Source organism: Oncorhynchus clarkii, chromosome 16, assembly GCF_045791955.1.
Source record: "Oncorhynchus clarkii lewisi isolate Uvic-CL-2024 chromosome 16, UVic_Ocla_1.0, whole genome shotgun sequence".
In the NCBI taxonomy this organism is placed as follows: domain Eukaryota; kingdom Metazoa; phylum Chordata; class Actinopteri; order Salmoniformes; family Salmonidae; genus Oncorhynchus; species Oncorhynchus clarkii.
In genome coordinates this window covers 47803521-47824637 of record NC_092162.1, presented here as the reverse complement: position 1 = coordinate 47824637, position 21117 = coordinate 47803521, and the positions used below count along the sequence as shown (strand labels likewise).

The following is a 21117-nucleotide window of genomic DNA, read 5'->3' as shown; positions in this document are numbered from 1 at the left end:
GTACTGCCCCAGACTGCCAAGAACCTTACCCTCATCCAGGCCAAGGTGGCGAGACACGGTAGTGATGACACCATAGGCCTTGTTGATCTCTGCACCAGACAGGATGCTCTTGCCAGCATACTTGGGGTCCAACATGTATGCTGCGGCGTGTATGGGCTTCAGGCAGAAGTCTTCACGTTTTTTGATATATTTCAGAACTGCAGTTTCCTCTGATTGGAGCAACAGTGAAGTGGGCAGGGCAGTATGGATTTATTCTCTTACATCTGCAAGCAGAGTCTGAACATCAGACAGGATGACATTGTCTCCCTCAATTCGTGCTATGGCTACTGCTATAGGTTTCAGGAGTTTCAGGCTGTTTACCACTCTCTCCCAAAATGCATCACCCAGGAGGATCCTCTTGATGGGGCTGTCCATATCGACAGACTGTGATATGGCCATTTCTTGGAGAGACTCCTTCCCCTCGAGGAGACTGTCAAACAGGATGACAACACCACCCCAACGGGTGTTGCTGGGCAGCTTCAATGTGGTGCTCTTATTCTTCTCACTTTGCTTGGTGAGGTAGATTGCTGCTATAACTTGATGACCCTTCAAATACCTAAACATTTCCTTGGCTCTCTTGTAGAGTGTATCCATTGTTTTCAGTGCCATGATGTCCTTGTGGAGCAAATTCAATACATGAGCAGATGATAGCAATACAGTCTGCTTTCTCTATGATTTGCTTGACCTTCACTTGAACTCTGTTGAACTCTGCATCCAGCAAATTAGTAGATAAAGCATGTCTGGTTGGAGGGGTGTATGCTGGGCGGAGAACATTCAGAAATCTCTTCCAATACACATTGCCTGTGAGCATCAGAAGTGAACCAGTTGCGTACACAGCTCGAGCAAGACATTCATCAGCATTTCTCTGACTACGTTCCTCCATTGAGTCAAAAAACATCTGATTCCAGGAGGACCATGAGCTGTTGCTATCGATAAGGTGTCTGATTCCTCATTTTCACCTCGAATAGAAGTAGAGGGACTTTTGTCAGGTTGCTTGTTGTGAGCCCTGAGGGAACTTTATGCATTTGGCCAGATTATTCTGTAACGGTTTTCTTCATCTGAAGGAGAGGCGGACCAAAATGCAGCGTGGTGGTTATTCATGTTTTAAATAAAGACAACTATACATGAAATAACTAACAAAACAAGAAATGTGAAAACTCAAAACAGCCCTATCTGGTGCAAACACAGAGACAGGAACAATCACCCACAAACACACAGTGAAACCGAGGCTACCTAAGTATGATTCTCAATCAGAGACAACTAATGACACCTGCCTCTGATTGAGAACCATACTAGGCCGAAACAAGGGAAATACCCCAAAACATAGAAAAACAAACATAGACTGCCCACCCAACTCACGCCCTGACCATACTAAATAAATACAAAACAAAGGAAATAAAGGTCAGAACGTGACAGATTCTGCATCTTTGTTGCATTCTTCACATATGATTTGGCACAGTATTTGCAAATGTGCACAGCTTTTCCTTCTACATTAGCTGCAGTGTAATGTCTCCACATATCAGATAGTTCCCGTGGCATTTTCCTGTAAAGATTCCTGTAAAGATTAGAAAAATGTTTTAAAAAAATGTAAAAGAAAAACAGATACAATTCCATGTACAGATAAGTTAAGATAGTTCAGCAGTTAGGCCTCCCAGGTGACGAAGGGGTCTAAAGGCACTGCATCACAGTGCTAGCGGTGCCACCAGAGATTCTGGGTTCGAGCCCAGGCTCTGTCGCAGCTGGCAGTGACCGGGAGGCCCATGGGGCGGTGCACAATTGGCCCAATTGGCTGGCAGAGATCTCATTGTGCACTGGTGACTCCTGTGGTGGGCTGGGTGCAGTGCATGCTAGTGTTTCCTCCGACACATTGGTGTGGCTGGCTTTCGGGTTGGCTGTGCATTGTGTCAAGAAGTGCAGCTTGGTTGGGTAGTGTTTCGGAGGATGCGTAGCTCTTGACCTTTGCCTCTCCCGAGTCCGTACGGGAGGTGCAGCGATGAGACAAGACTGTAACTACTACCAATTGGGGAGAAAAAAGTGGTTTAAAAAAAAGATAGTTAAGATAGTTTTTACATGTATGGAAACAGGTGAATTAACACTCCTCAGTTAGCAGGCTCAAGCAAGCTAAAACCCAAATAGTACCAAAAAATAGCTAGCAGAAATTGTTAACAAGTTAGAAATTATTTTAACACACTTTGCTGTAGGCTTCTATTTACTAGTTAACAAAAAATCATGTACAGTGCCTTGCGAAAGTATTCGCCCCCCTTGAACTTTGCGACCTTTTGCCACATTTCAGGCTTCAAACATAAAGATATAAAACTGTATTTTTTTGTGAAGAATCAACAACAAGTGGGACACAATCATGAAGTGGAACGACATTTATTGGATATTTCAAACTTTTTTAACAAATAAAAAACTGAAAAATTGGGCGTGCAAAATTATTCAGCCCCCTTAAGTTAATACTTTGTAGCGCCACCTTTTGCTGCGATTACAGCTGTAAGTCGCTTGGGGTATGTCTCTATCAGTTTTGCACATCGAGAGACTGACATTTTTTCCCATTCCTCCTTGCAAAACAGCTCGAGCTCAGTGAGGTTGGATGGAGAGCATTTGTGAACAGCAGTTTTCAGTTCTTTCCACAGATTCTCGATTGGATTCAGGTCTGGACTTTGACTTGGCCATTCTAACACCTGGATATGTTTATTTTTGAACCATTCCATTGTAGATGTTGCTTTATGTTTTGGATCATTGTCTTGTTGGAAGACAAATCTCCGTCCCAGTCTCAGGTCTTTTGCAGACTCCATCAGGTTTTCTTCCAGAATGGTCCTGTATTTGGCTCCATCCATCTTCCCATCAATTTTAACCATCTTCCCTGTCCCTGCTGAAGAAAAGCAGGCCCAAACCATGATGCTGCCGCCACCATGTTTGACAGTGGGGATGGTGTGTTCAGCTGTGTTGCTTTTACGCCAAACATAACGTTTTGCATTGTTGCCAAAAAGTTCAATTTTGGTTTCATCTGACCAGAGCACCTTCTTCCACATGTTTGGTGTGTCTCCCAGGTGGCTTGTGGCAAACTTTAAACGACACTTTTTATGGATATCTTTAAGAAATGGCTTTCTTCTTGCCACTCTTCCATAAAGGCCAGATTTGTGCAATATACGACTGATTGTTGTCCTATGGACAGAGTCTCCCACCTCAGCTGTAGATCTCTGCAGTTCATCCAGAGTGATCATGGGCCTCTTGGCTGCATCTCTGATCAGTCTTCTCCTTGTATGAGCTGAAAGTTTAGAGGGACGGCCAGGTCTTGGTAGATTTGCAGTGGTCTGATACTCCTTCCATTTCAATATTATCGCTTGCACAGTGCTCCTTGGGATGTTTAAAGCTTGGGAAATATTTTTGTATCCAAATCCGGCTTTAAACTTCTTCACAACAGTATCTCGGACCTGCCTGGTGTGTTCCTTGTTCTTCATGATGCTCTCTGCGCTTTTAACGGACCTCTGAGACTATCACAGTGCAGGTGCATTTATACGGAGACTTGATTACACACAGGTGGATTGTATTTATCATCATTAGTCATTTAGGTCAACATTGGATCATTCAGAGATCCTCACTGAACTTCTGGAGCGAGTTTGCTGCACTGAAAGTAAAGGGGCTGAATAATTTTGCACGCCCAATTTTTCAGTTTTTGATTTGTTAAAAAAGTTTGAAATATCCAATAAATGTCGTTCCACTTCATGATTGTGTCCCACTTGTTGTTGATTCTTCACAAAAAAATACATCTATCTTTATGTTTGAAGCCTGAAATGTGGTAAAAGGTCGCAAAGTTCAAGGGGGCCGAATACTTTCGCAAGGCACTGTATATCATATAAAATATATTCACCCCACCCAGTATTGTAATCAAAACTTGCCAGAAAGCATGTAGTCCTTGGCTCAGACATTGTAGTAGTGTGGGCTCAATAGCATCTCATTAGTGTGCAAGATCTTGAGAATCAGCTGTACATGTGATGGAAGAATGCACTGTGCATGCAGAGGGTTGCAATTCCATTGAGTTGGGGATAATTTAACCAAAATATGTCACAAGACCTAGAATTGCCTCATGTGTATCCCACAAAAAAGGTTAACTTGTTATAAGTTAACTTTTTTGATGAATCTAAGCAAAATTCCCCAAATTCCCGGGCTTAACTTCCCAACCTTTGCAACCCTCGTCTCAATCCACCGCATCTGCCTATGTCGCACTTCCGCATCTGCTGTGAAAGGTGGCAGAGCTAGAGTAGTTTGTCAAACCATGAGACACATCACAATGTATGTAGCATCCAAACGGTTATTATGACCACGCTATGGAAAGGGGAGACTCTCACGAACACATTCAACATTTTATCAAATCATTTAAAAAATATATTTTTATACCTAAATGTTTCCACACACAACAAGTTATACTTTTAAGAATTCAAATCAAAATGCAGCCTAAGCAAAGGCTGTGTTTGTTTTTGTGTATTGTGGTCACGCTAGTCAGGGTTTAAATCAGCTTTAATAACACCTATACATAGGCTTAACCTAAGGAAGTGCGTTGTTTAACCAATAAAAAGTATCTCTAGCCTAATAGCTCTCCCAATGCTCTGAGTTCAGTTTCCCAACCACCTACCTAACGAACAGAGAGTGTGTTTGTGCTCAGGCAACACATTCACTTGTGCAACCTCCTGCTGACATGTGCTTGATAAGCGCTGCGTGTTTGTTTACGTGTGGCCTGTGTCTGTGTGCACTCAGGGCTCCTCTCAGAGCGCCTTGGCTCGGTTCAAACCTGGCGCCGTGGTCACTGTTCAGTCAAGAGGGTGGAAAGAACGAGCCGTGTCATTGAACTCCAGAGGCAACGGAGAGGAAAGAGGAAATCCCCTAATCCTGTTTAAAAAGAAAGGATCTTGTTTTAATTTGGGACTAGCTCTCTATGCTCCAACCTCCCCCCTCCCACCTACCGATGCTCAGCAAAACCAACGGGATGTTTATCTTCATAATGTCTCCCTCACCTACCAGGGCAGCTCAGGCAGCACAGCATGCTGTTTGTGTGCCTTCAGCCTGGCCCTTATTGCTGCCTTATTATGGAGTGTGTGTTTCTTATACCCCTGTAAATGAAAAGCACAAACAGGGCGAATGGCCGGCCTCGGTCTCACCTCTTCATGTCCCTGGGCTGTCTGCTCTGGATCCCAAAGACATGCCTGTCTGTCTGCCTGTCTGCCTGCCTGTCTGTTGGGTCTGTGGAAGCATAATTCTTGGTCAGCACTGTGGAGGAGATCCTCATTGTTTTTTATTTTCCCCTCAAAGAAGTTGCTGGGTCAGCAATAAATGTCCCGAGAGTATCTGAACCTTTTTAGGAAAAGACATGAGTGCTTCTCCAAAATAAGGGTTGAGGAGTTTTTGTATCTCAGCCGCCATGTTTACACGGGCTCTGAAGCTCAGCACAAGGCCAAATGTTATATATACAGTCAAGGCTATCTGAGAAACCAGCGGACATGGCCTCTGCAAACACAACCAATCTCTTAATCTCCCTCTGTTTGAATCTTCCCTTTTTCCCATCTCCTCCTCACAGCAAAGCGAGGGATCGAGGGAGAGATGTCATGTTTCATAACTGAGGCAGCCCTTTTATCTTCATTAACACGTTTTTTCCCATACTCTCAAGGTATTTTTGTTAAAAAAAAACAACGTTTAAGTCCAAATAACATGATCACTTCTCCTGGCTGTGCCAGAATCCCTTTCCGCTTGGAAGTATTAGCTCTGGACGCCAGCCGTGCCGAGCACACAACACAGGCAATTATTGCAGCAGGAGAGATCTACTGACAGGCAACGCCTCATTTGGTGGGATGAAGGAATCAAGAAATTAAACCTTCATTGATGCGCTGGAGGTTTGGAAAGAGAATTCCCGATTGGCTTTTTGTGGCTTACTGCTTGTTTGGTGTATATTCATGCATGTGTCATTAGTTTACTTCTCTCCATGTGTGTGTGTGTGTGTGTGTGTGTGTGTGTGTGTGTGTGTGTGTGTGTGTGTGTGTGTGTGTGTGTGTGTATGTGCGTGTGCGTGTGTGTGTGCGTGCACGTGCGTGTGTGTGCGTGCACGTGCGTGTGTGTGTGTGTGTGTGTGTGTGTGTGTGCGTGCACGTGCGTGTGTGTGTGTGTGCCCACTTATTTTAGGGGAGAGGGTGTCATACAGGTTGGTGTTTGGCTTTACGGTTTATCTGCAAAGGTGCAGCTGCAGGTTCCTTGCAGCGAAGCTGAAAGGTGTCACCGCTGCCACTCTCCCTTTCTTTCACAGTGGAGAAAGACTGTTAAACTAAAGCCAAAGCATCTGCACTGAGGCTGGGGGGTGGATTGCAGCCCAGCTGCTCAAATGGAGCACACTTCACTCTGAAACGGCTCCAACTTCTTCAACCTTCACAGGCCTTCCGGTCTGTCCTTATAACACTAACTGTATTTCTCATCTCTTTTCAAGGATGCAGGGACAGACACGTCACCTGGCCAGCGAGAGTGCTCAGGTTTTCTCAGTGGGCCTTAGTGACATGATTACATTGTTTTGAGAGGAGGCAGGCAGTGGTGCTGATGGGCTAGACTTGGCACGTCGTTGGGGTCAGGAGGGTCACACGCCACTAACCCACTTAGCTACCCAAGAGGTTTCTGTCTAGTCAGGTTCCACTCTGACATCACTCAAGGGATCACTCCGGAGTTGGAGGTGTGTGTGTGCATATGTGTGTGTCTATGTCTGTGTGAAAGAGAGGAGGACAGAGTGAAGTTTAATTTCTAACTATGCTGAGCTGAGTATCCCCCAGAAAGGAAACTTAATCCAGAGGCCTTCTCAGACTGGACAAATAGACAGAAAATTTGTTTCGCATGACGGTTTATTAAAAAAAGCCTTGTGTATACAACAGACTATTGATGCGTTGAGCATGGGGATGGATAGGGTTCCAGCTCTGTCCGTAGTCAGGGACAGAGCACAGGTCTCCAGGGGAGGAGGAGGCCTGGAGTCAAGGCACTGTCACGCATAGGGAATGCTGGGATGACTGGTAACATTACTAACGTCTAATCCCGTAGACAGGTCTCTCTTGGGAAAGAGGTCTTCTGACCTCAATGAGACTTCCTGGTTAAATAAAGGTTCAATACAAATATACAGTAAATAATATTGTAAGACACTGTGCCAGACCATCCTTTTAAAGGGTCTTCAAAGATTAATGGATGGCCCCAAACGTTTTTAATTTGATACTGTTAAATCATTTTAGGGCTATGTTTGGATTTTTCCCACCGTAAGGATGGTGGCTTGATGCTATACATTCAAAAGCGCTTACATCTGATTTCTCTATGTTCCAATACCCCATGTAGTTACTGGTGTGCTCTGCCATTTTTAACAAGTTGTTAATGAATAGATGTTGTGCTGTTAACACTGATTGGGTGTAGTCTCAGTTGGCTTCAGACAGAGAGTACCGAACACCTCTAGTTGTATCTTTTTAGAGTAAGGGGCCCAATGAAGTCTCAATGGGATTAAATGCTATGTCAGCACCTACCGTTAGTACCTACTCATTAGTCTACGGTGCTACGCCCAGTGACAAAGCATAGCCTCAGGAGATACCTCTGTACAGACTACTGCTGTGTGCTGCACTTCACTAGTCTTCAAGTGGCCCTCCTCCCTCTCCACTCCTCCCTCCCTTTCATTACCCCCTCCTCCCGCTCCCCTTCTCCTTCCACTCCCTCTCCCTCCTCTCCTGGCATTCCTTCAGTGGAGGGGCTGACAGACGCTCGTCATTGACAGTACTCTGTTCCAGGTGGATCAGGTTACCACAGTTGCCAGAGGATTGTGCTGCTCAGGCTTAGTGCCGCACAGTTGGAGGCTTTCAAACCGTGAGCCCTCCGCTCTGTCTGCTGCCACCCCAGATAACTATTAACTGAGACACCAACTCTTCAGACAAGCCCCTCTGTCTTCTGTTGACTATGTCTCATATCTCCCCCTCGTGTTGTGACCTCTGCAGTCTGCCCTGCTGAAAACCACTCCCCTGGTTCTATTGCATTGATATGACTGTTATTAGGCTCATACTTTTTCAGAAATGTTCATCAACTCTTGTATTCTTCCACCCTTCCATGCCAACCATCTTCCGTTGTGTTATGTTGCTGTCATATTAAGGGGGATACTTAGTCAGTTGTACAACTGAATGCATTCAACTGAAATGTGACTTCCGCATTTAACCCAACCCCTCTGAATCAGAGAGGTGCGGGGGGCTTCCATAATCGACATCCACGTCTTCGGCGCCCGTGGAACAGTGGGTTAACTGCCTTGCTCAGAGGCAGAACGACATATTTTTACATTGTCAGCTCGGGGATTCGACTCACCAACCTGTCGGCTACTGGCCCAACGCTCTAACCACTAGGCTACCTGCCGCCCCAATATATTTCCCTTCTGTAAAATCTATCTGACTGGGTGCAAAGAAGTAACTGCAGAAGAAGATCCCTTATTACCGTTGACGCTAATGGTCTATTTCCTCATTCATGGACCTATTTCGGTGCAATGATTGTAATGATTGTTTTCTTTTCCTGTTTCATTACAGATGTGGATGAGTGTTCGGAGGGTAATGGTGGCTGTCAGCAGATCTGTGTCAACATGATGGGCAGCTACGAGTGCCGCTGCAGAGAAGGATTCTTCCTGAGCGACAACCAGCACACCTGCATCCAAAGGCCCAAAGGTTAGCCTTGCATCCTCAACACACACACACACAGACAGACAGACACGCACACATGCACGCACACACACGCACGCACGCACACACGCACGCACGCACACACACACACACACACACACACACACACACACACACACACATTCCAGCAAAAGGACTGCACCAGATTTATGGTGCCAGAGAGGATACCAGTATGAGCTCATTAGTCCTGCTCTCTTACCTGAAGTGAAACTTTAAACTGTTGGGGTCATGACCTCATTATGGTTCCATTCAGGGGAAGTATCATTTACACTACAGATGGTGAATTTTCATTAAGCCTTGTTTAGGCTTTTGTTACAAGTGATAGGCTATAGTTGAGTCCCAAATGCCACCATGTTCCCTATATAGTGCAACCATAGGGATCTGATCAAAAGTAGTGCACTATATAAGGAATAGGGTGCCATTTGGGATGTACACATACTGTAGCAATACTGCAGGCCTACAGGTATGTCTTCTGTGACTGGTCTGATATGATAGGGAATCAAACCGGGTCTTTGACAGCAGGATCCACCCTAGCAGGCCTGCCCTGCAAAAAAGGTGAGCAAAGATAAAAGTATGAGTGGTTAGAAAATGCCTGAGCTGTAAGGAAGGCTGTGTTTTGTTCTTTTCAGTCCTTTTCAAATTGAACTGATCTGATCTGGCAGAGTCTGGCAGCTTTTTTAAAGCATCAGTTGAATGAATGGCCTCAGGACACCTGAGTTAAATAAATAAAGATGAATCGTGTAACCAGAAGCGGGAACAACACTTGTATATGGAGCTTTCCTTTGGAATTGGGATGGATGTGCCAGAGAAGAGAAGGCTTGGAGACAATCTATTCAGAGCCATACATATACAGTACCTTCAGAAAGTATTCACACCCCTGGACTTTTGTCCCATGTTGTTGTGTTACAGCCTGAATTTAAAATGGATTATATTGAGATGATGTGTCACTGGACTACACACAACACCCCATAATGTCAAAGTGGAATTATGTTTTTAGACATTTTTACAAATTAATTAAAAATGAAGAGCTGAAATGTCTTGAGTCAATAAGTATTCAACTCCTTTGTTTTGGCAATCATAAATAAGTTCAGTAGTAAAAGTTTGCTTAACAAGTCACAGAATAAGTTGCATGGACTCACTCTGTGAGTGTTTAACAGGATTTTTGAATGACATCTCTTTACTCCACTCATACAATTATCTGTAAGGTCCCTTAGTCAAGCTATGCATTTCAAACACAGATTCAACCACAAAGACTAGGGATGTTTTCCAATTTTATTTATTTATTTGACCTTTATTTAACTAAGCAAGTCAGTTAATAAGAACAAATTCTTATTTTCAATGACAGCCTAGGAATAGTGGTTTAACTGCCTGTTCAGGGGCAGAACAACACATTTTTACCTTGTCAGCTCTGGGATTTGTTCTTGCAACCTTTTGGTTACTAGTCCAACGCTCTAACCACTAGGCCTCCTGCCGACCCTACACTCTAACCACTAGGCTACCTGCCGACCCTACACTCTAACCACTAGGCTACCTGCCGACCCTACACTCTAACCACTAGGCTACCTGCCATCCAAAGAATTCCTCGCAAAAGAAGGACACCTATTTGTAGTTTTATGAAAATATATAAAAGAGACACTGAATATCCCTTTGATCATGGTAAAGCTATTAATTACACTTTGGATGATGTATCAATACCACCAAGTCACTACAAAGATACAGGTGTCCTTCCTAACTCAGTTGCCGGAGAGGAAGGAACCGCTCAGGAATGTCACAATGAGCCCAATGGGGACTTTCAAACAGTTACAGAGTTTAATGGCTGTGATAGGAGATAACTGAGGATGATCAACAACATTGTAGTTACTTCACAATACTAACCTAAATGACAGAGTGAAAAGAAGGAAGCCTGCACAGAATATATACTACAAAACATGCATCCTGTTTGCAACAAGGCGCTACATTAATACTACAAAACATGCATCCTGTTTGCAACAAGGCGCTACATTAATACTACAAAACATGCATCCTGTTTGCAACAAGGCGCTACATTAATACTACAAAACATGCATCCTGTTTGCAACAAGGCACTACATTAATACTACAAAACATGCATCCTGTTTGCAACAAGGCGCTACATTAATACTACAAAACATGCATCCTGTTTGCAACAAGGCGCTACATTAATACTACAAAACATGCATCCTGTTTGCAACAAGGCGCTACATTAATACTACAAAACATGCATCCTGTTTGCAACAAGGCGCTACATTAATACTACAAAACATGCATCCTGTTTGCAACAAGGCGCTACATTAATACTACAAAACATGTGGCAAAGAAATTAACTTTTTGTCCTGAATACAAAGCGTTATGTTTGGGGAAAATCCAATACAACAAATTACAAAAGTACCACTCTTCATATTTTCAAGCAATGGTGTTGGCTGCATCATGTTATGGGTATGCTTGCCACCAGCAAGGACTAGGGAGTTTTTTTAGGATAGAGCTAAGCACAGGCAAAATCCTAGAGGCAAACCTGATCAGTCTGTTTTCCAGCCGACACTAGGAGACAAATTCATCTTTCAGCATGACAATAACCTAAAACACAAGGCCAAATATACACTGGAATTGCTTACAGTTTTGACTTAAATCGGCATGGAAATCTATGGCAAGTCTTGAAAATGGCTGTCTATCAATGATCAACAACCAACTTGACAGAGTTTGAAGAATTAAAAAAAGAATAACATGCAAATATTGTACAATCCAGGTGTACAAAGCTCTTAAAGACTTACCCAGAAAGACTCACAGCTGTAATCACTGCCAAAGGTGATTCTAACATGTATTGACTCAGGGGTGTGAACACTTATGCAAATGTGATATTTCTGAATTAAATGTTCAATACTTCAATACAATCAAGTTGTAGAAATATCTCAAGGATGATCAATGGAAACAGGATGTGCCTGAGCTTCAAGTCTCATAGCAAAGGGTTTGAATACTTATGTAAATAAGGTATTTCTGTTTTAAATTCTTTATAAATTTGTAAACATTTCTAAAAACGTGTTTTCACTTTGTAATTGTGTGGTATTGTGTGAGATTATTATTTTTTTGTTTTATTCATTTAGAATTCAGGCTGTAACAAAAGAAAATGTGGAATAAGTCAAGGGGTATGAATACTTTCTGAAGACAATGTACCTGTAGATGAAAAGCTGCAGTGAAATCGCCCCATCAACTTGACTGATAAGTACTATTATCATGCTTTTAGTTAGGGTAGCATGTCAATTCATGAATTACAATATTATTATCACTGAATACGTCTCTTATCCTGACATTGAGATGAAAGCCCCAAGGCCTCTTTTCACAAGATGCCATTTTACACTATTGTTCAATGAAAATGTAGTCATCAGTATAGAAAGCCAGGCATCTTGGAAGCCTGGTTTATGAGATCAATCTGAGTGTAGCAAATAGCCGGATTGTGTGTTTCAAAGGGAAGGGACCTCCCCCTCTACCCCAGTACTGTCTGTCTGTTTGAGACAGCATCCTCAGGACCAGGCACCTCTCTCTCTCTCTCTCTCTCTCTCTCTCTCTCTCTCTCTCTCTCTCTCTCCCTCTCCATTTCCCTCTCTCTCTCTCTCTCCCTCTCTCTCTCTCTCTCTCTCTCTCTCTCTCTCTCTCTCTCTCTCTCTCTCTCTCCTCCCTCCCTCTCTCTCTCCCCCTCTCTCCCCCTCGCTCTCCCCCTCTCTCTCTCTCTCTCTCTCTCCCTCTCCATCTCCCTCCCTCTCTCTCTCCCCCTCTCTCTCCCTCCCTCTCCCCCTCTCTCTCTCTCTCTCTCCCTCTCCATCTCCCTCCCTCTCTCTCTCCCCCTCTCTCTCCCTCCCTCTCCCCCCCTCTCTCTCTCTCTCTCTCTCTCCCTCTCCATCTCCCTCCCTCTCTCTCTCCCCCTCTCTCTCCCTCCCTCTTCCCCTCTCTCTCTCTCTCTCTCTCTCTCTCCCTCTCCATCTCCCTCCCTCTCTCTCCCCCCCTCTCTCTCCCTCCCCCCTCTCTCTCTCTCTCTCCCTCTCCCCCCTCTCTCTTTCTCTCTCTCTCCCTCTCCCCCCTCTCTTTCTCTCTCTCTCCCTCTCCCCCTCTCTCCCCCCTCTCTCTCCCTCTCCTCCTCTCTCTCTCTCTCTCTCTCTCTCTCTCTCTCTCTCTCTCTCTCTCTCTGTCTCCCCCCCCTCTCTCTCCCCCCTCTCTCACTTTGTCTCTCCCTCCCCCCTTTCTCTCCCCCCCCCCTCTCTTTCTTGATAAAGTACCCTGTTAATGTTCCATTTGTCATGTTAATATTGGTTTCATTGCTTCCAGATGAGCTCCATTTGGACGGAGAGATTAAAGCTGCCATACATCTACAAACTCACTCACTCAACAGATCACTGCCCTGTCAGTTTTTCATTATTCTAGAAAAAACATTTGGAATAACAGCAGGCATCTGCTTATTATTATGCCTATTATTACAACAGTGTGTGTTAAAAGGAAAAGGGAAGTGAAGGAGGAAGCCAGTCCCCCGAGTTATTGGACAATAACCCTGACTCATCCTCAGCATTACCATACTCGCTTATTGAAAAATTATGTATAAGTGTCAAAGGCTACACTAAAAGTCACAGAGAGAAAATATGGAATGAAACATAAAATATTCTTGAATGTCTTTGCCAAGTGTGCTTAGAGGAGACCCTCAGTACTTCATAAATATGGCCCTGGCCAGCCCTCCTCTTAAACATGCTATCGGCCCAGGGTGCAGTTAGCTCATGAGTTTTATCACCTTCATTAAAAAGACATCAGCTTCCCATACCTTTCATCAATGGATCAGGTGTTCCTCGGGTGGGTTAGGGAATGGGGAGGCTGATAGGGGACGTTGCAGCTGGGCTGGGCACTATCAGGCTATTCCCCTGCTGTCTGAGAGCCCTTGTTAGTAGAGAGCTTTGCCAATTAGGCAGCAGGGGGCTGCCAGCCTCCATAGCTAATGACAAGGTGTATGCTGCTAGCCTGGCTGACTCTTATTAGACCTGCTCCCCCCCCCCCCCAAAAAGGAATGAAAAACTCTCTATCCAAATAAAGGCTCCCATCGTTTTGCTGGACAGAATGTAACAGTTCATTTATTCTCCCCAAACATTTCTTCCCAGTCAAGACATAAAGTCTTTGAAAGACCAGCCAAGGCTCTTAGCGGTTGATAGGAATGCCATTCAGGTCAGTGAGGGTTTCACTTCTTTGCGTTTGATTTATTTTTGTCTTTTTTTTCTTTCGTTTTGGGGATAACAGGGTCCCTGCTACCCACATATGTGCGTGAGACTGAGTCTGGCAGATGGGATTGCCTCCTCCAGGAATTCCGTGCTGCTCAGTCTACTCAGACATCTATAATTTTAGTTTCAGTATGTTTTTAAATATCCGGAATGACAGTACCTGTGGTGTACACTGATGGGCTATATTCAGTTTCAGACTGTCTACTTGTTTAACTGGCAAACCGCTGATTTGTCAACATACATTACACCAAAAGGTAACATAATATTGTAGAGAAAATAGGTATTTATTGTAGCGTGCAGGTTGTTCTGTACCTGATGATTCTAATCTTCAGATGTTCTGTGCGAACCCATTAGAGCCTTTCATCAGAGAGACGGAGATACTTTGAATGACCTCCCATTCCCAATCACACAATCAAACTGATCAAAAATGACAGATGCTTCATGACACGAGGCCTTGGCAAAGCAAGACACAGTACCCACTGCACTCACATCAGTCTCAGGATATCAGGTGTACAGAGATCTTGGAGAGGGCCTTGAGAATTGTGTGGTATGTACTAATCATACCAATCAATGTGCTATAGTCTTGAAGTGTGTTGTTGGCTGACAAGTGTCTAGCACATAATTTTCCTCAGCTCTGTTCAAACATGGTTACCATAGCTACATTAGGTTGATGAATCAGAGAATATAACTAAGTGTCCTTTGTTTACACTGGACGTCTACCGCTAAATTCACATTCAGTCATTTTTAGTCAGCTACCTGACCATTGGGACGACCAATGAGATTCTAGTAATCTGGTTAGACTGTAAACTCTCCTTCCAGACCCATATCAAACATCTCCAATCCAAAGTTAAATCTAGAATTGGCTTCCTATTTCGCAACAAAGCATCCTTCACTCATGCTGCCAAACATACCCTTGTAAAACTGACCATCCTACCAATCCTCGACTTTGGCGATGTCATTTACAAAATAGCCTCCAATACCCTACTCAACAAATTGGATGCAGTCTATCACAGTGCAATCCATTTTGTCACCAAAGCCCCATATACTACCCACCATTGCGACCTGTACGCTCTCGTTGGCTGGCCCTCGCTTCATACTCGTCGCCAAACCCACTGGCTCCATGTCATCTACAAGACCCTGCTAGGTAAAGTCCCCCCTTATCTCAGCTCGCTGGTCACCATAGCATCTCCCACCTGTAGCACACGCTCCAGCAGGTATATCTCTCTAGTCACCCCCAAAACCAATTCTTTCTTTGGCCGCCTCTCCTTCCAGTTCTCTGCTGCCAATGACTGGAACGAACTACAAAAATCTCTGAAACTGGAAACACTTATCTCCCTCACTAGCTTTAAGCACCAACTGTCAGAGCAGCTCACAGATTACTGCACCTGTACATAGCCCACCTATAATTTAGCCCAAACAACTACCTCTTTCCCTACTGTATTTATTTATTTGATTTATTTTGCTCCTTTGCACCCCATTATTTTTATTTCTACTTTGCACATTCTTCCATTGCAAATCTACCATTCCAGTGTTTTATTTGCTATATTGTATTTACTTTGCCACCATGGCCTTTTTTTGCCTTTACCTCCCTTCTCACCTCATTTGCTCACATCGTATATAGACTTGTTTATACTGTATTATTGACTGTATGTTTGTTTTACTCCATGTGTAACTCTGTGACGTTGTATCTGTCGAACTGCTTTGCTTTATCTTGGCCAGGTCGCAATTGTAAATGAGAACTTGTTCTCAACTTGCCTACCTGGTTAAATAAAGGTGAAATAAATAAATAAAATCTCTTCCCTTTACAGTAGGACATGACTATACTTTCCATTCCTGGAAATGTTTACTTCCTCATTGAAAACCACTTCCTGTGTTTGGAGAGTTCAGTAGCTTCCCAGGGGGGTTGTTTGCCCTTGTGAAATGAGACTTGCTGGCTGGGTCTCTCATCTCGTCTAACACTCACACACACACACACACACACACACACACACACACACACACACACACACACACACACACACACACACAGAGACGCATGTACACACTCACACACGAATATAGGCACACGCACACACACACACACACACACACACACACACACACACACACACACACACACACACACACACACACACACATGCTAGAGTTTTTAATTGACTTTAGCTTTAGGCACAGTTTTTGAGACACATTCTATTATAGCATTTGTGTACATCAGGACATTTGATTTCATGTCCAGGCCATAACTGCAGCAGGAATGTGAATGCTATATGTGAATGCTATAAATGTGATAACATCCATTACACATGGTGGCGTCATAGTTTTGCTGCTTCACTGCGGCTACATTATTTTAGTATGAGAGAAGCTGAGATAGGGGACATGAAACCCACTTGCTGAACAGAGTAGTAGCTAATTGTCCCTAATTTATCTAACTCCTTAATCTGCGTTGCCATGGAGAGTATCACACAGGACTATATGACTGTTATTTCTATTTCTGTTTCTTTTCTATATGCTTTGAGAGATTTTTGTATATTCTTAAGTGTTTCCCAATATATGATATGGTGTGCCATGGCTGGCTATAGCCAGTCGTGTGAAAAGAGAAGCCTCTCTTTCTCCTGGAGCCCCTACTGTGAAGGGCTTGTAGTGTCCCTTCCCATTCCTGGAGCTGGATCTCAGCATGCCTGCCTGTCTGGCTGTATGCTGGCCGCAGAGCTGTTTTTACAAGTGCAGGAGTGGCTGCTCCATTGCTCTGCAGTCCGACCGTATAACTAGGCTCTTTTCCTATTCTGGGGAAGTGGAGCGAGTGGAACGTCCCACACTCCCATGGCCACCTATTAGGTCTCACCATTAGTCCAGCATCAAAGACTGTTTCTCTAGAAGACCTACAGGACACTGTCCCTCTCCTCCATTCTGTCTTTTTCTCTCCCTCTTTCATTCTCTTTCTCTCGCTTTCTCTTTCTCTGCAATTCTCTCCCTCTCACCCTCTTTTTCATTCCTTCTCTCTCACTCTCCTCTCACTCTCTGCCCTCTCTCTCCTTCTTACTCCCGCTCTCTCTCCCTCCCTCTCTCTGTCTCTTTTGCACCTCACCCCCCCTCCCACTTTCTCTCATCTCCATTTCTAATTTACCTTCAGTTGCTGTTCCCTCTTTGTCTAGACTGGGCTTTCATTGGCCACATGGCTCCCCACGCTTCAACAAATATAACAAATATATACAGTGCCTTGCGAAAGTATTCGGCCCCCTTGAACTTTGCGACCTTTTGCCACATTTCAGGCTTCAAACATAAAGATATAAAACTGTATTTTTTTTTAAGAATCAACAACAAGTGGGACACAATCATGAAGTGGAACGACATTTATTGGATATTTCAAACTTTTTTAACAAATCAAAAACTGAAAAATTGGGCGTGCAAAATTATTCAGCCCCCTTAAGTTAATACTTTGTAGCGCCACCTTTTGCTGCGATTACAGCTGTAAGTCGCTTGGGGTATGTCTCTATCAGTTTTGCACATCGAGAGACTGAAATTTTTTCCCATTCCTCCTTGCAAAACAGCTCGAGCTCAGTGAGGTTGGATGGAGAGCATTTGTGAACAGCAGTTTTCAGTTCTTTCCACAGATTCTCGATTGGATTCAGGTCTGGACTTTGACTTGGCCATTCTAACACCTGGATATGTTTATTTTTGAACCATTCCATTGTAGATTTTGCTTTATGTTTTGGATCATTGTCTTGTTGGAAGACAAATCTCCGTCCCAGTCTCAGGTCTTTTGCAGACTCCATCAGGTTTTCTTCCAGAATGGTCCTGTATTTGGCTCCATCCATCTTCCCATCAATTTTAACCATCTTCCCTGTCCCTGCTGAAGAAAAGCAGGCCCAAACCATGATGCTGCCACCACCATGTTTGACAGTGGGGATGGTGTGTTCAGGGTGATGAGCTGTGTTGCTTTTACGCCAAACATAACGTTTTGCATTGTTGCCAAAAAGTGCAACTTTGGTTTCATCTGACCAGAGCACCTTCTTCCACATGTTTGGTTTGTCTCCCAGGTGGCTTGTGGCAAACTTTAAACGACACTTTTTATGGATATCTTTAAGAAATGGCTTTCTTCTTGCCACTCTTCCATAAAGGCCAGATTTGTGCAATATACGACTGATTGTTGTCCTATGGACAGAGTCTCCCACCTCAGCTGTAGATCTCTGCAGTTCATCCAGAGTGATCATGGGCCTCTTGGCTGCATCTCTGATCAGTCTTCTCCTTGTATGAACTGAAAGTTTAGAGGGACGGCCAGGTCTTGGTAGATTTGCAGTGGTCTGATACTCCTTCCATTTCAATATTATCACTTGCACAGTGCTCCTTGGGATGTTTAAAGCTTGGGAAATCTTTTTGTATCCAAATCCGGCTTTAAACTTCTTCACAACAGTATCTCGGACCTGCCTGGTGTGTTCCTTGTTCTTCATGATGCTCTCTGCGCTTTTAACGGACCTCTGAGACTATCACAGTGCAGGTGCATTTATACCGAGACTTGATTACACACAGGTGGATTGTATTTATCATCATTAGTCATTTAGGTCAACATTGGATCATTCAGAGATCCTCACTGAACTTCTGGAGAGAGTTTGCTGCACTGAAAGTAAAGGGTCTGAATAATTTTGCACGCCCAATTTTTCAGTTTTTGATTTGTTAAAAAAGTTTGAAATATCCAATAAATGTCGTTCCACTTCATGATTGTGTCCCACTTGTTGTTGATTCTTCACAAAAAAATACAGTTTTATATCTTTATGTTTGAAGCCTGAAATGTGGCAAAAGGTCGCAAAGTTCAAGGGGGCCGAATACTTTCGCAAGGCACTGTACATCAGTGGCTTCGGCTCTAGCAAGTTTTGGCTGCCCTACTGTTGAATCCTCCATACTTCTTTTGTTTCGGGCATCCTTTTGCATAGTCGGGTTTGTTGAAGGCCATTTTTAAGCTAGCTGCGCTAGCATGCCACAGTGGACTGCCTTAGTGTCAGAAGGGGTTTTCCACGAACACTTTGCCGCCATTGCTTTACCCAGAGGGCCAGCCGGAATCATGTCTCCTTCTCCTGTCAGATAGACGGCTGCTTTCAGCTGGTCTACCTTTGATTTCAGAAAGAATGTGGCGTTGAAATTACATTTTTCTTTTTATTAAAAAGAGAGGGTGGCCTCCTTTATTTGTGCAGGTATTCCGGTAAGCCTCTGGTGTGTTGTGTTGCTCTATTTTGTTCTGTGTGCCCTTCTCTGTCAGGGAGGGGGGGGGGGGGGTCCGCTGGGAGAGGGAGAGCAGAGGTGACCTTGAAGTGATGAGTGATGAGGAGTGAGGTAGAGAGGGGCATGTCCCACAGTTGCAGGGTTTCCGTTAGCTGGCTGTTGGCCGTTTTTATTTTCTTAAGACGATAAATTCAACTTTTGCCGGCCCCCAAAAAACAATTAGCAAAAATAATGCTTTTTATTCATTGATGGAAATACGTTTGACCGGTTCATTTGATTCATTTAGTGGCATTAATTGTCCCTGTGTCCAACACAACTATCACACGTGCACAGCATACTATTTTGAGCGGGATTTCTCCTGCTGCTCCTCAGTTTTTATTTTGTATTTTTTTTATTTCACCTTTATTTAACCAGGTAGGCAAGTTGAGAACAAGTTCTCATTTACAATTGCGACCTGGCCAAGATAAAGCAAAGCAGTTCGACAGATACAACGACACAGAGTTACACATGGAGTAAAACAAACATACAGTCAATAATACAGTATAAACAAGTCTATATACGATGTGAGCAAATGAGGTGAGATAAGGGAGGTAAAGGCAAAAAGGCCATGGTGGCAAAGTAGATACAATATAGCAAGTAAAACACTGGAATGGTAGATTTGCAATGGAAGAATGTGCAAAGTAGAAATAAAAATAATGGGGGTGCAAAGGAGCAAAATAAATAAATTAATTAAATACAGTAGGGAGGTAGTAAAGAGGTAGTTGTTTGGGCTAAATTATAGGTGGGCTATGTACAGGTGCAGTAATCTGTGAGCTGCTCTGACAGTTGGTGCTTAAAGCTAGTGAGGGAGATAAGTGTTTCCAGTTTCAGAGATTTTTGTAGTTCGTTCCAGTCATTGGCAGCAGAGAACTGGAAGGAGAGGCGGCCAAAGAAAGAATTGGTTTTGGGGGTGACTAGAGAGATATACCTGCTGGAGCGTGTGCTACAGATGGGAGATGCAATGGTGACCAGCGAGCTGAGATAAGGGGGGACTTTACCTAGCAGGGTCTTGTAGATGACATGGAGCCAGTGGGTTTGGCGACGAGTATGAAGCGAGGGCCAGCCAACGAGAGCGTACAGGTCGCAATGGTGGGTAGTATATGGTGACAAAACGGATTGCACTGTGATAGACTGCATCCAATTTGTTGAGTAGGGTATTGGAGGCTATTTTGTAAATGACATCGCCAAAGTCGAGGATTGGTAGGATGGTCAGTTTTACAAGGGTATGTTTGGCAGCATGAGTGAAGGATGCTTTGTTGCGAAATAGGAAGCCAATTCTAGATTTAACTTTGGATTGGAGATGTTTGATATGGGTCTGGAAGGAGAGTTTACAGTCTAACCAGACACCTAAGTATTTGTAGTTGTCCACGTATTCTAAGTCGGAGCCGTCCAGAGTAGTAATGTTGGACAGGCGGGTAGGTACAGGTAGCGATCGGTTGAAGAGCATGCATTTAGTTTTACTTGTATTTAAGAGCAATTGGAGGCCACGGAAGGAGAGTTGTATGGCATTGAAGCTTGCCTGGAGGGTTGTTAACACAGTGTCCAAAGAAGGGCCGGAAGTATACAGAATGGTGTCGTCTGCGTAGAGGTGGATCAGAGACTCACCAGCAGCAAGAGCGACCTCATTGATGTATACAGAGAAGAGAGTCGGTCCAAGAATTGAACCCTGTGGCACCCCCATAGAGACTGCCAGAGGTCCGGACAGCAGACCCTCCGATTTGACACACTGAACTCTATCAGAGAAGTAGTTGGTGAACCAGGCAAGGCAATCATTTGAGAAACCAAGGCTGTCGAGTCTACCGATGAGGATGTGGTGATTGACAGAGTCGAAAGCCTTGGCC

General features: G+C 44.0%; 1 protein-coding gene across 4 annotated transcripts in view; it reads left to right on the top strand.

Moving 5' to 3' along the window:
- The window catches only part of LOC139368619 (signal peptide, CUB and EGF-like domain-containing protein 3), a 105189-nt gene that overhangs the window by 39434 nt on the left and 44638 nt on the right, over positions 1-21117 (top strand). For all 4 annotated transcript variants that reach the window (XM_071107707.1, XM_071107709.1, XM_071107711.1 and 1 more), the window contains exon 4: positions 8610-8744. In XM_071107707.1, coding sequence (XP_070963808.1) covers positions 8610-8744 — 135 coding nt within the window. The remainder of the gene's footprint in view (positions 1-8609; positions 8745-21117) is intronic.